This window comes from Oreochromis aureus, linkage group 18, assembly GCF_013358895.1.
Source record: "Oreochromis aureus strain Israel breed Guangdong linkage group 18, ZZ_aureus, whole genome shotgun sequence".
Lineage (NCBI taxonomy): Eukaryota > Metazoa > Chordata > Actinopteri > Cichliformes > Cichlidae > Oreochromis > Oreochromis aureus.
The window spans coordinates 4,896,302-4,910,352 of NC_052959.1; the positions used below are offsets into that span (position 1 = coordinate 4,896,302).

General features: G+C 40.9%; 1 protein-coding gene across 6 annotated transcripts in view; it reads left to right on the plus strand.

Annotated features, from left to right (window-relative positions):
- astn1 (astrotactin 1) overlaps positions 1-14,051 on the plus strand; it is a 417,314-nt gene that overhangs the window by 358,725 nt on the left and 44,538 nt on the right. For all 6 annotated transcript variants that reach the window (XM_039602830.1, XM_039602832.1, XM_039602833.1 and 3 more), the window contains 3 exons: positions 545-822; positions 3,264-3,397; positions 4,097-4,248. In XM_039602830.1, the coding sequence (XP_039458764.1) occupies positions 545-822; positions 3,264-3,397; positions 4,097-4,248 (564 nt within the window). The remainder of the gene's footprint in view (positions 1-544; positions 823-3,263; positions 3,398-4,096; positions 4,249-14,051) is intronic.

Below are 14,051 nucleotides of genomic sequence, written 5' to 3' on the forward strand. Positions count from 1 at the left end.
TACTGATGCGTTTAAGAGTTTTTTCTCCAATGCCATAGACTAAGTAGGGAAATTAAGTCAATAATAGTCATATTATTACAATGTCAACACGTCATCCTTTGACATCACCATGGTTAGTGTTTCCTGGCTATGAAACATAGAACTCTTGTAGCTGCATTTGTAGCTCAAATATTTACACTCCTGCTCATGCATTGTGCGTGTGATGCAGAAAAACTACAGACTCTCCAGAGGGGCAGTATGGGAATGTGGGAACACATTACTGCTTTGTGCCTTTGCCTGCTGCCGCAGAAGAAAAAAAATCTCCCAGTTCAGCTTTTTTCATTCCCTTAATCCCTAATCTCATTACCGTAAACATGTGACATCACCATCTATCTATCTTATGCACACGGCTATTTTTAATAACATTATGAATAAAAATTCTTTGGAATGACTTTTGCGTTTTTCTCATTTGATTTTGGCGTTATTAACCTTCTTTTGATTTTGTTAAGCTGTGGAGAAACGACAGTTAATTAGTGACACAGTTCCCTTCTTCCTGTATATTCAGGTAACTCACCTTCAGAGGAGTCCGAGGAGCGCGACAAGGAGCCCCGGACGCTGACCTACCCTGCGTACATTGCCAGTCTGCTGGACAGTGGAGCAAAGCGCATGGCAGCCGGAGTCCGCATGGACTGCAGCAGCCAAGGCCAGTGCCCACGCTCCTGCCACCTCTGCCACATGAGCCCAAGGGCAGCACAAGGGCGGCAGCAGTCTGAGCCGGTCCTGCTGCAGATTACCAAGGCTACACCTATTTATGAGCTGGTATCCAACAATGAAACCTACCAGGTGTGTACGGTGTTTTTGGTGCTTCGGTCTTTAATATTTAAACTACACAAATTTATTCTTCACACCCTCTAAATTGAAGGCGGTACCTTCTTGAAATACATTCCCTGTGCAGCATTCAAGAACACATTTATTATGCAGTGTCCATGTGATCCTAAAGGCCTCATTAGGAAACAGGTTATGGAAACAGAAATTCTCAGAAAGAAGCATTTCCCTTCCAGGATGTCACGCCTTTCTTTGCTTGAAGCATGCTGTGCCATAAACTGCCTTACTGCGCTGCACCTTATTTGACTCCATCAATACTGTACATCAATAGTGCTTCTACTGTTCCAGCAGGGTCAATACAGTGCTACTCCTGCGGTGTCAGGCCTTTATCCTTAAGCTCAGTCAGACAGCTAGAGCTGCTGTTATTGAAAGAGTCTGGTTAGAGTCTGCTACAGCTTGACTGTGCAGGTATGTGTGCAGAAAAGTTCCCAAAGTTCAATTGTAAAAGTACTTTTTAACTCTTCCCTGTAGTTACGAATATTGCCTTTACTATAGTGCTATGCAATATAGCAAATTTTGGTATTGATCCAATATCAAGTAAATACTGGGCTGGTATTGCCAATACCTTTAACCTATGAAGGCTGCTTATGTAGGGGAGAGCAGTGTGTCGTGACTTGAGATAATGAGTTAACAAAACATACCTTTCAGCTTCAGTTTTTTTTTGTGTGACCTGGAATACAAATGCTCCTGTTTCTGCAGGACTTTAGGTCAGCTTCTGTTGTTTAAATATCCTGACGCTATAAATAATATGGACGTGACAACAGAAAAAGGTTCAGACGTTTTTCATAGTGCATGGTTGAGATGCTTTTTTTAATTACCAAAAAAATAATTAACACACGCTGAACGTGCAGAAAAAAAAGAATTCTATTGTGTTAGTATTAATCTGACACCATTAAGAGCATTGTACCAATATTTAGATCTATCCACTTCCACCTTTTGCATTTTTACTCTGAAAGTTTTATGAGCCTTTCAGGTTTTCCACATTTTCTACAGCATTCTGGCAACTTAGGTAATACCAGTTTTTTATGTAATGTTAAAATGTGAAACGTTGTCCCTGCCTGGGTTCTCCAAACTCTCCCGAGAAAATATCGCCAACACTGTGAGACGCCTGGAGGTCTGACAGTGGTTCGGCTGTCTTTTGATAAAATCTCAGTGGGATGTTTCATTAAGTAGTTGCCACTCCAGTCCACCATTCCTAAAAGCACAGAGTTCTGTATCCACGGTTATCCTCCTGTAAGGTTCTCCCATGCTCACCAGTGAACACTGGGTTCTTGATTACCTGTCTGACCAAAGCCTGTTTGTCTCTGATTGTTCATGTTTGGCTTTGCGCCCGCATCCATGAAGAGTGTTGGGGCTTTGAACCTTGTTGTGTCTCATCGTTATATTGACAGCTCTGTCAGCCCCATGGATTGGTTTGCACTCTCTCATTTATTGTGGCACATTATATAAACAGGTGCTTGCTTTTCCTAATGTCCAGTGAATTCAGTTCATCACACAGGGACGTGATTGTAGGGGAGGAAATTAATAAAACACTCTGAAATCCAGTTTCTGATCGTGCAGTATTGTGTGCCGACTGATGTGGGGGGAAAAAATAGCTGAATTTTTCTTAAGAGTGTGAAAACAAGAAAAGCGGATAATTTAAAAATGAATAAAAATGTTGTTTATGCTCATCACTTTGACCTGATCTGAATGTTGAATAAACGCAGGTTCAAAATTCTTATTTCATTGCTTTTGGCACTTTAGAGGTGGAGAGATAAATTGAGGTTTTGCTGAGAGTACTCTGGATAGCTCTATCTCTTTGTCAGCCTATAAACCAGAAAATACTGTCAACAATCACAAAAAGTTTTCTGTAACTCGGGCTGTGAATGATATACAAACAACCCCCTCAGAATGCAGACAGAATAAAAGTGAAAAATTGTGTGTTACTGAAGTAGAAACAGGTGGGTCAAAGAGAACAGTCTTTAAATTTATCTAGAACAAAATGTTGCATGTTTTATTGGGATCTAATAGATATTACCGTGGAACTTCCCCTTCCTGATTACGTTTTTATGCAGTGTTTTATGTTTTTTACATGTGATTTTATCTTTTACCTCATTAGACATACACCAATTTGCAATAATTTGCAATGTCCAGTGGAGAAAGTGTAGTAAATTAGATAACTTAATGCATATTTGATACATTTTCTTGTATTAGTTAAAGACGCCCACTTAGAGTAATCAAATTTGCCTAAAAATTGACCATTGCATGGAAAAAGAAATACACAGGTTTCTTTTGGCTTACAGTTTCTGGCCTTAAAAATCATGAAGTAGAACAGTTTATGTGAGAAAACAGCTGCAAAATTACAGGCATTCATGTGTGTTTATCTCTGCCCTCTCACCTCTCGCTGTTTCTTATCCTAGGCTCTTCAGGAGGCAATGATGAGCATGCTGTGGTGCTCAGGAAAAGGCGATGTTATCGATGACTGGTGTCGATGTGATTCCAGCGCTTTTGGCACAGACGGACTGCCCACCTGCGCCCCACTTCCTCAGCCCATGTTAGTAAAACCTGTATTCTTCCCCTTACATCAGGGGTGTCGGACTCCAGGCCTCGAGGGCCGGTGTCCTGCAGATTTTAGATCTCACCCTGGGCAAACATACCTGAATAAAATGATTAGCTCATTACCAGGCCTCTGCAGAACTTCAAGACATGTTGAGGAGGTCATTTAGCCATCTAAATCAGCTGTGTTGGATCAAGGATACACCTAAAACCTGCAGGACACCGGCCCTCGAGGCCTGGAGTTCGACACATGTGCCTTACATGAATTGTGGTAAATATAATCAATTGTTTCACAGGCAGAAATCGTTCTCCTGCTTCAGATTTGTGTGCATGCAGTGTTTTATTGCAACATTACTGTGGTCAGTGCATTTGTTCTCCGGTTCGGTTTGGGTGCTCTAATCAATCTGCTGAGCTGCCATTCATTGATTTCTTGGCATAAAACTTGTGTGCAAAATGTTTTCAGTGACATATAACTGCAGAAGAGAGCACCAGAGTCAGTCAGACATTAGCGGATAAATGACTATATTTTCTGTTGACAGAGGTGTTTGTGACAGTGCAGAACATGTTTTCAGTTGGGTTGCAGTTTGACAGAACAAGAAGGATAATGTTAGCTGTCAATTACAGTAATGAGGCCAGTTTGCTGAAAACATCTTTCAGTAAGTGGTGCACTTGTATATCTCTGTCACTCTGTTGCCAGGCTTAAACTGTCTTACGCCTACGAACCCAGCAGCTCATTGGTCATCATGGAGTGGAACCACACGGAACCCCCAATCGGTGTGAGGATTGTTGATTACCTCATCAGCCAGGAGAAGGTGACAGAGAGAACCGACCACTCTAAAGTTGAGACAGGTGCGTCAGTCGAACACTACATATGTCAAGAGTTTGACCATGAATAGCAAAGCCTACGAGATGGGAAATTGCACAATGTGCTGTGGTGCTAGTTAGCAAACACCTTTAGGTAACATGAATCACAAAGATATTCATCCTAATATTCCCTGCTTTACTTTTATAGATACAAAGGTTTACCACCCCGCAGGTGAATTAATAGTACACTGCAGTGAAAATGTATTTGCCACCTTCCTGAAAGTTAACCTGAGTAAATATAAAATGCAGTATTTAAATGAGGATTTGCCCTTTGCTAAGTCATGAATTAATATTTTTTGGAAAGCTGAATTCATTGTCACTTGCCGAACCCAGGCCAATTGAATCAAGGACAAAATGCCAAACTGAAGTAGGCTAAAAGAATCCAAAAACCAACAGATCACACCACAGTCTAAAGCAGTGGTTCTCAAACTTTTCACATCATTCCCCACATGGCAGGAAGAAATATTTTCATGCCCCATCTAAACGAAACAATGACAGAAAAGCCTAGCTGCAACTTTATTTAGATAATAAACTCATTCACAATGAATCCTTCAGTAATTTTTATTTTAAACAAACAACTTTCATTTCAAAAAACTATTTGTAACTTTTGTCACTAGACTGCTTCATTAGTCTGCATCACCTCTTCAAAAAAGCAACAAGTTAAACAGAATGTGAACATTGCCAGACATGGAAAAATAAAGTTCAGTCTTAGCCTTATAAAAAAAGAAATCCACAAACTTCTGAACAGAGATGAAAAATATATAATTTAGTGAGAGTTTAGTGCGTTTCACTCTTAGTGGCTGCAGTCAGCCTATTTTGACTGCAGAGCTGTGGCGGGGCGTGGACTGCGACGTGGCTGCCTGATATTATTTCTATCCCACTATAACTTCACTGTATAAAGAGCTAACATTTCCAAAATTTCAGTACTTAGTCGTTGTAAGAAGTGTTTGTGAACTAAAAATCAAGAAAACAGGGATACTGTTTGTCGGTGACTTGGACAGCCCAGTGTTTGCTCCTGACGCAGGGGAAACAAATTCCGTCGGGGGTACCTACCTTGGCACGACACGTTCGCACTTTTCAGTACACTTCTTTATTGCGGCTGTGGACTTACACATGTGGCTGCAGCTTTTCAGCGGATGCACAGCGGATGCACAGCAGATGCACAGCAGATGCGCATATTATTAACGTAACTGCCCCGTATTTCTTTGTTCTGCCGTAAAAGTGATTCAGATGTTAAACATTAGTTCCACAAGACTTTTCTGCCAGGTGACCCCGCCACACACTTTCAGAACCACTGGCCTAAAGAAACTGGTGGGAAACAAAGTCACTGACATCTGTCAGTCTGGAAAGAGTTACAAAGCCACTTTTTAGGCTTTGGGACTCCAGTAAACTACGATGAGGACCATTATCCACAAATGGAGAAAACTTGGAACAGTGGTGAACCTTCCCAGGAGTGGCCGATCTACCAAAATTACTCCAAGAGCATATCGACAACTCATCCAGGAGGTCACAAAAGATCCCAGAGTTCATTATTCAACAATAACAAAGAGACTGGGCAAAAATGGTATCTGTGGGAGAATTCCAAGGTGAGAACCACCGCTGAGCAAAGACAACACAAAGGCTCATTTCCAAAGAACATCTTGATTATCCCCAGAACCCTTTGGAAAATATTCTGTTGACTGACGAGACCAAGGTGTGAGCCCCGTTATATCTTCTGTAAAACTAACACAGCATTTCATAAAAACAGCATCATACCAACAGTCAGACATCTGGTCTGGGGCTTCTTTGCTGCTTCAGCATTTGGACGACTTGTTGTAATTGATGGAGGTATAAATTCTGCTGTACCAAAAAATCCTAAAGGTCAGCGTCCAGCCATCAGTTGATGCCCTGAGGTTCAAATGCACTTAGGTTCAGCAGAAGAATGATCTACAACGTACCGGCAAAGTCCACCTCTGAGTGGTTCAAAAAAAATGAAAAATAAAGGTGGACTGAAATCTGATTGAGATCCTTTGGCATGATCTTAAACAGGCCATTCGGTCCCTGAAAACTGTCCAACATGGCTGAATCATAACAATTCTGCAACAATGTTTCGGCCAAAATTCCTCCACAGCAATATTAAAGACTGTGAAATGTGAACCTAACCAAAAGTCCACCAATTTGGCTGCACCATATGGCCATAAATGTCTAATTTGTTTTATGCAGTATGGAAGAAATCCTGGCTTAGAAATCAAAAGAAAGAAATATCATCAAGCTGCAAAAAACACTGTTTCCTGAAAAAGGTGCTTGCCATGGCAAAAGTTTATCCTGTTAAACAATTTGACAAAAATGTTCCATTCAAAAATGCTTTAACTATTAATAATAATTTTAAAAATCTAAGTCAAAGTCTATTTAGGTTTGTCAGCATTACAATATCCTTATGAGCCCTCTACCTTTGTGCCGACTTAAAAATCACTCTTACTTGTTTTCCAAATAATTGACTTGTAATTTATAATGCCACCACAAGATGGTGTACACTAGTAATAGCAATGGAATTATGTGTAATTTGTTCAGAAGCCTGATTTCAGGACATTTACTTGTGTCTACACAGCTGTGGCTGTTTTGGACACACTGTTGTTTAACTAGCCAGATGGCAACTAGATGCATTAAAGCTGCTTCAGTCTATTTTACCTCACACGTATACTGAGAATATATCAACATCAACATGCTACATTAGAATGAAACTACAGTACACATACTTAAGCTTCACAATAAAGGTTAGTCGCCTTTTTCTCCAAGCAGGTTTCATTAGTTCCTTAAAATGATTTCTGTTTGTTTTCCCTGTTTAATCCACAAGGATTCAGTGATTTACTTCGGAAGAAGTCAGTGAAGCAGCTACATGAGCAGCAGGAGTGTGTGTGGCTCTGTCATCCATAACAGAGAGCACAGCTTATTTGGCTGGCTCTATATGAGTAGAAGCTGGCAAAACAGGGGCGGTTTATTTAAGCAGTAATGACCCAATCCATAACGGAGACTGTTAGGGTTCCCTGTGAGCACCAAAGTTTGTTGTAGCTTAATGAGAGAATAAACTGTATTTGTCAGACCAGAGAGGATCATTAATCAATACTACGGGTTCAGAAGGGAGTGGAAAGCGTTTTCTTTATTAGTGGTATTAAAGAGAATGTGAGCTATAGTTTTGGCACTAATGGTTCGTGGCTATAAAAGATTGTATTTAGTCTCTATTTCAAGGCTTCTTCTTTAGACTGCAACTCATTTTTGCAGCACGGTCGATCTAATGTGAGCACTCTGTACATTTTACAGTTTATTGAAGGTAGAGAGAGGTGCTTGTGTCTGTCTGTCCTGCTCTCTCGTATTGGGACGTTACAATGCTGCATCTTTTTATTGATCGGTGAATCGCGATGGACCCTGATCACAGAGGATTTTCTTTAGCGCTATCGTAAAAACATAGTTGCTGTAGCTGCATTATTGCAGCTAATACTTAATGCTATTACTTTGCACAATTTACCATGTTAAGCATGAAAATATAGACTGTTTTCATCCATGCAAATCTAAAACCTGCTGCGAGTTTAGATTAGTTTTGAGGTTGAAAGTAGAAGTCATCAGGCAGCAGCACCAAAGACAGCAGAGGTGCACATTCTGGACAGATGAAGATTGTGGGAAATTAAAATTAGTCTAGCTGAGGACGAGACACGCATTCATAACAGCAGCTACACTCTGTTGTCATGGGATGATAATTTGTGCACTGCAGCAGAGACAGGTCCAGCAGTCTGAATTAAATCCCAGCGGTTGGTGGCTCGAGCGCTCATGGAAAAACACAACAATAAACAGCAATCAAGAAAATACATATCGGTGCCCCAACTACATGTAAAGAAATTAAAATATACAGGGACAAGAAATCATAAATCTATTCCAATATCCTTAATAAACAGACTGAAAATGTCATTTTACTTTTGCAGTGCCTCAGTTGTTTTCTGTAGTTATATTTGTACCACGTAATCATGAATTTTCTTTTGAGTTTTGTATATTTCCATTCATCCATCCATTTTCTTCCACTTATCCAGGTCAGGGTCAGGGTTTGTACTTGTATGAAAAACTACTTTTACAGCACTTCCCTGCTTCAAGCTGAAGTATAGATTGAGTCAGTGCAGCTGAAACAAACTGCTGATGTCCGTGAATTCAGTTCAGACATTGGCTGATACAGAGATAAAGAAGAGAGATCATACCCCAAACAAGATGCTAATCTAGCACGCTAAATTATGGAAATGTTTCTTATGGAATTTAATGGTGTAACACAGAACGTGTGCCACAGGAATGTTTCACTCTTTGGATTATTACAGTCAGGTTTTCCAGTTTATAGTTTATCTAGGGTGACCATATTTTGATTTCCAAAAAAGAGGACACTTGGCTCAGTCATGAAGAACTTGCTTAAAGAAACATGTTTAACATATTTAAATGATGCCTTCTCTGCGCGGTTAATGAATTGTGAAATAGAATATGTTATATAGGCTTTTACAAGTCAACAAATAAAAAAAAATAACTTAAAAGCCTCTGGAATTAAATAATGGTACAGAAATAATGCCTCATCTGCATAAGAAAAATTACCAGTACTGGGTCGGTACCAGGGCTGGACTGGGACAAAAAATCGGCCCGGGCATTTTGACTAGAGACCGGCCCACCAGGTATTATAGAAAAAGCCATAAAGCCTTTGAATGAAAACAAACACTGTTGTAACAGTGATGTACAGTCTTGTTGGTATATGTATGATTTCTATACATTTTACATCAGATAAAAACTTTTTTTACGGGACGGTTGGCAACTACTAACTAACCTTATGAATAAATTAAAGTTCACTATCAGTACCATCATAGCACCACCCAGCTGTATAGCAACTCCGTCATGCTAGCTAGTGCGCAGTACGCGTTATTGCAACTGACTGTAAAAAGTCAGCACAACGAAAATAAACTACACCTAAACTTGGTTTATATCGAACCCAGATAGACTGCAGGTCATAACTTCTTACCTGAAGTTCAGTTCACCTGACACTTGGACCGGCAGCCACCTTGGGTCTCTCCTCCTCCTGCCTCCCCTTTCCCTGATCCACCTGCTGGCCTTTGTGGAAGCTCCGCCATAGCCACCACCAAACAACTGAGTTATTTTTTACACATCGGCCAGCATCTGGCCAATCCACCACCTTTCATTGTTTATACCGTTACAAAAAAACCCCCATCGGCCCATAAAACCGAAAAACCACCATCGGGCATACCGGGATGGCCAGTCTAGTACTGGGTCGGTACGAGGGAAATTTCTTTTGCAGTTCGTCTGAAAGACGCACTTGCGCTTTGGGATCTTTTAAACATCATTGGGCGTGTTGTTGCGCGCTGTCTGTCCTGTCTGTGAGCGCAGAACAAGCGCTCACAAAGCAGCAGTTTGGGGATGACGTCACACACCTGGGTCCTCTGACGGACTATAGGAAAACCCAGACATTTTTATCATTCTCGAAACTCCCCCCGTACGCCCCGGACGGAACGTGAAAAGTGAACATGTCTGGGGAAAAGAGGACGGTTGGTCACCCTAAGTTTATCTTACACTTTCTAAATAAATTGATGCTTGTTTCTGTTGTGTAATGTCAGCCATTCTCATTAAACTAATAGAGATTACTTTTTTCACACAAGAAAATATCTTTTGTATCCATTCAGCTCCACTGGCACCACATGAGGATAATTTCTTCAGGTTTTCCAGCCAGTTCCATAGCTAATCAGTGGCACTGTCTAGACCCTTAAGGATGGCATAGATAATATGCTTTGTTCTCGCTGGTGTAACAGACTCTAGTCTCTCATTAATTGCTTCAAAACAAACTCACAAACAGCATTTGCCCAGGAGGTTTAATCCATCACTGCAAAACTGAAGCAGAAAATAAATTTATCAGACTTTCTTGCTTGCTGCCTGAAGTCCCATTTTGTTTAGTGTCTGCTTGCAGAAAAGCATGACACTGCACTGTTAAAAGAGCTGAGTTTACAAATACTCCACTTAAACCACTGGAGCAGTCTTTGAGGGTACTTCCTATGTCTAATATGCACTTTAATGTCGGCCTTAAGATTGTTGCAGTTTGTTTTTTTAACCTCCTAGGGGTTTTTTTTCTCTTTTTTTAATCGTCAGCAGTTATGTGAAAGTGTCTTTCCTTCAGGTATCTTTATTTTATTAAGAAGTGGTGTATCTTTATCAGTGTGATTTAGAAAGTACAAGCACATATTTTGCATGTGGGTGTTTTGGACCAACATCTGGTCCAAAACACCCACATGCAAAACACGTAAAAGTCTATTAAAACAGTTTAAATTGCCAAAACCGAGGCACAAACTAGCAAGCCATGTTAGTCACATCCAGGAGGATAAGATGTAAAATAAAAATGATTTCTATCAAAATTAACATGAGATTCTGTGTGGAACTGATAGACTTTTGGAGCCTTCCTCAAGTGACCACTAGAGGCACTGCATGGCTACCTCAACTCCTGCAGTTGCCCCTCAGTCCTCAGGTGTGTGTATAGTTTCCAGTTGGACTGACCGAGTTGTGTGGCAGAGAAGGACCCACTCACACGGTGTTGCAGGCTGTCATTTGTTTATGGCTAAGCGTTTTTGGACACATTTTACCCTAGCAGCTTTTCAGCTGCGCTCCCTGCTCAGCACAGCACACCGCTCTCCTCCACTGGTCCCAGCAACATCCTCAAAAAGGGAGACACAATTAGACGATGGAGGTCAGGTGTGTCAGTCAGCCCCTGAACCCACTACTTCACCCCTGCCCTGCAACCAAACCCTGCCATATAGTTTCTTCATTTGTAACCATCAGATTTCTTTTTTCTAATTTGTTGATGTTGATCAATGCATAGTGAAAAACTTATATTGTGACAACTCTAAGCCTAAACTTGTTTGATTTTTGCCTAACACTGAAGTGCATGAGAAGTGTTAACCCAATGGCAAAGTTAAACAGGAAGAGAAAAGCTGAAATCCTCTCTGATGCCGTATAGATAGAAGGATGATGCAAACAGAGACTGTAATTTCATATTTAAAAAAGCTGCCGGGAGCTATGCTGCCTTCTCCAGCCACTGGAAAAGAAGCGCTAAATCTCAACGGCAAAACTCAAAAGCGGTTTGACTCCTCAACATATTTGAACCCTTTCACCTCCTTCACACTCAGCAGGCGCATAGAAGCTAACGTATAGGTCAGGGGATTACAGAGTTTACTGAGATCACATTCCATATCTTCTGGGCATTTAAGTTGTCAAAACTTTTAACAGCTCCCTCTCGCTGCCATTTGGACTCTCCGATGTGTGAAATTGCCCCGCGCTGCTCTAATTGCACTAAATGAAAGCTATCCAGATCTGGTTGTTGTGGCTTGGCTGTGTTAAGAAAAACACATACGTAGTGCAGAGTTTTATCACAGCTTGCCACCTATGCATCTCATCTTTAATGGATGATTGATTGCTTTGGAGAACACACCCTGATGCGAACACGACTGAAAAGGGTGCCTGGGTATGGATGTTGTGTGGAGTTCAGGAGAGCAGAGGGGCGAGTGAGAGCAGGGGAGACAGGCAAACTGAAAGATGGAGAGATCTGGAGAGCCCTCTCTGCACGCCGTGGTTTTTATTTCATCTGTCAGTCTTCTGTCATCTCCGAGAATACATCTCACACGAGCTGATGTTCAATTCTTCACAGATCTCTTCTTGGCTGCCTCTACTTTCCTCTTCTGTTTTTCCCCACCAGCTCCCTCATCTTTCCTCTCATCTCCTGACCCCTCCTGTTCCATTACTTTTCTCTTCTTAACTCTTCTCATTTAATCTTTATTCTAACCACTACCTTTTTCTTATCCTTGCCTCTTTGCTTTCAGGTTTCCAGGAAAAAAAGAGAGGAGAGGAGGCCAGGGATGGGGCCTCTCACTTTTTTTTTTTTTTTACCAGACTCATATTTCTTGCTTTTATTTTATCTTTATAATCTTCTCCTCCTTAGTCTTTGGTGTTTTTTTTTTCAAAAAGCATCCAGATAGGGTAAACCATGGGTCAAACTAAGCTTGTACAAAAAAGACAAGCAACTATATCTCATTAGTAAAACCTTTTCAAGCAACCATAGTTAACCTACTGTACTATAATGTACTATACTGTCTAAGTCACAGCTCTTTTATGACAAAGGAATAGTAAAACAGCTCCTCATCATGTGCAGGCTGTATTTACGGCGATAGGTTTTACAGCATGATAAATTAGGAGTTATGATGGATGCATTACAGTATCTTTGCACCATCTTTAATGATACTTTAACACGCTTTTTATATAACTGTGTAATGTGGCAATATAGATCATATTGAATCCCTGTTCTAAATAAGTGACAAGGGAAATCCATCAATGCTCATACAGGGACTTGTTTTTCGCAGTCGTGGGCGTATATCAGCAGCATATAGTTTAATAAATAAATGGCTTGCCAGTTCTGGTGAATGTAATGATGCTCAAAATTTTAATACTATACAGCTTAAATGAACACCATCAGCCCTCTGGAGACAAATGGATCTGCTATGTTCCAGTAATTTGCTAATTTTGCTGTTTTTCTGCCATCGTTCCTGTTTTCCCAGGTTTCCCTGTTAAAACTAAATAAGATATTATCAAATCAGGACCAAATGTTGGACTAAGAGAATCTAATGGACAAGAGGGCAGTGGCTATCTTGACATAGATAGTGTGTTTTGGGAATTTTCTCTCTATTTCTGCCTGTCCCTGTTACTCTGACAAACACATCACCTCCTGTGGGTGGTGGACAAGGAAAGTTAAATTGCTACATGAAAGAGAGAATTCTTTTAAAAAGTATTAACCAATTGCTTGCATAATGGATTTGCATGTTAACACGATATGGGTCATTTGTTTTCACACTGGTAATGCTGCTCTTGGAAAACTGTTTCATGCTACTTCAATGGATGTAATAATATTTCATCCCTGAAGTTAATCCTCAAATGTCTTGCATGATAAATTCCAGAAGGACGGTGAAAGCACAACCTCCATTTATGGGAAAAGATCTGCAAAGACACTACTGCTCATCTGTGCTGGAAACAAAAAAGATGACCACTTGCTTTCTCCGAATGCACAGCAGAAACAGATGTTTGCTACAGAACATCTTTTAAGCTGTGGTCTTTATATATGAAGAGCACAGACCAGCTGACAGATGCACAGTTGCATTTGCTGTCCTGTAATACCGATAAATCTACACACAGTACATACAGCTGATGATCAAGAGAGTCCAGGTCTCATCTCGACATTGAGCTGACAACACATTGTTTGTGTGGTAATCTCTTTCTTAACAAGCTTCAGGCACACAAGGTGAGATCATAGCAAAAGCGCACACATACACTCACGCATATGCACGGTCCCAAGCAGATGTTTGCAAATAGGAAGTCTGCTTTAAGTCAGAGCACCACTCGGCTGGATCGGTCTCGCTGTGAAAACAAACATCCCCTGAGCTGGAAGCAATCCAATGATGTAACAGCTTTGATCACCCGGCGAAGGAGAGGTTCGCTTAGGGTCAGTGGAACTCGGTATCCCCTCAGCAAACACATTACTCACCTGTTTACATCATACACTTACACACAGACAAATAGGCCGGCCGGAACGTGTGTGCCTTATCCCCTGACCTAAATTGGGAAGAGCTTCCTCTTAGCGCTGGCAATTTCCTCAGAGCTGCCACTGCTTGACCTTTCCCACCTGCTTTCTCTTTACTGATAACACTGCAGCACGGCGCCATCCAAGTCAGGCCTGTCATTTCTGG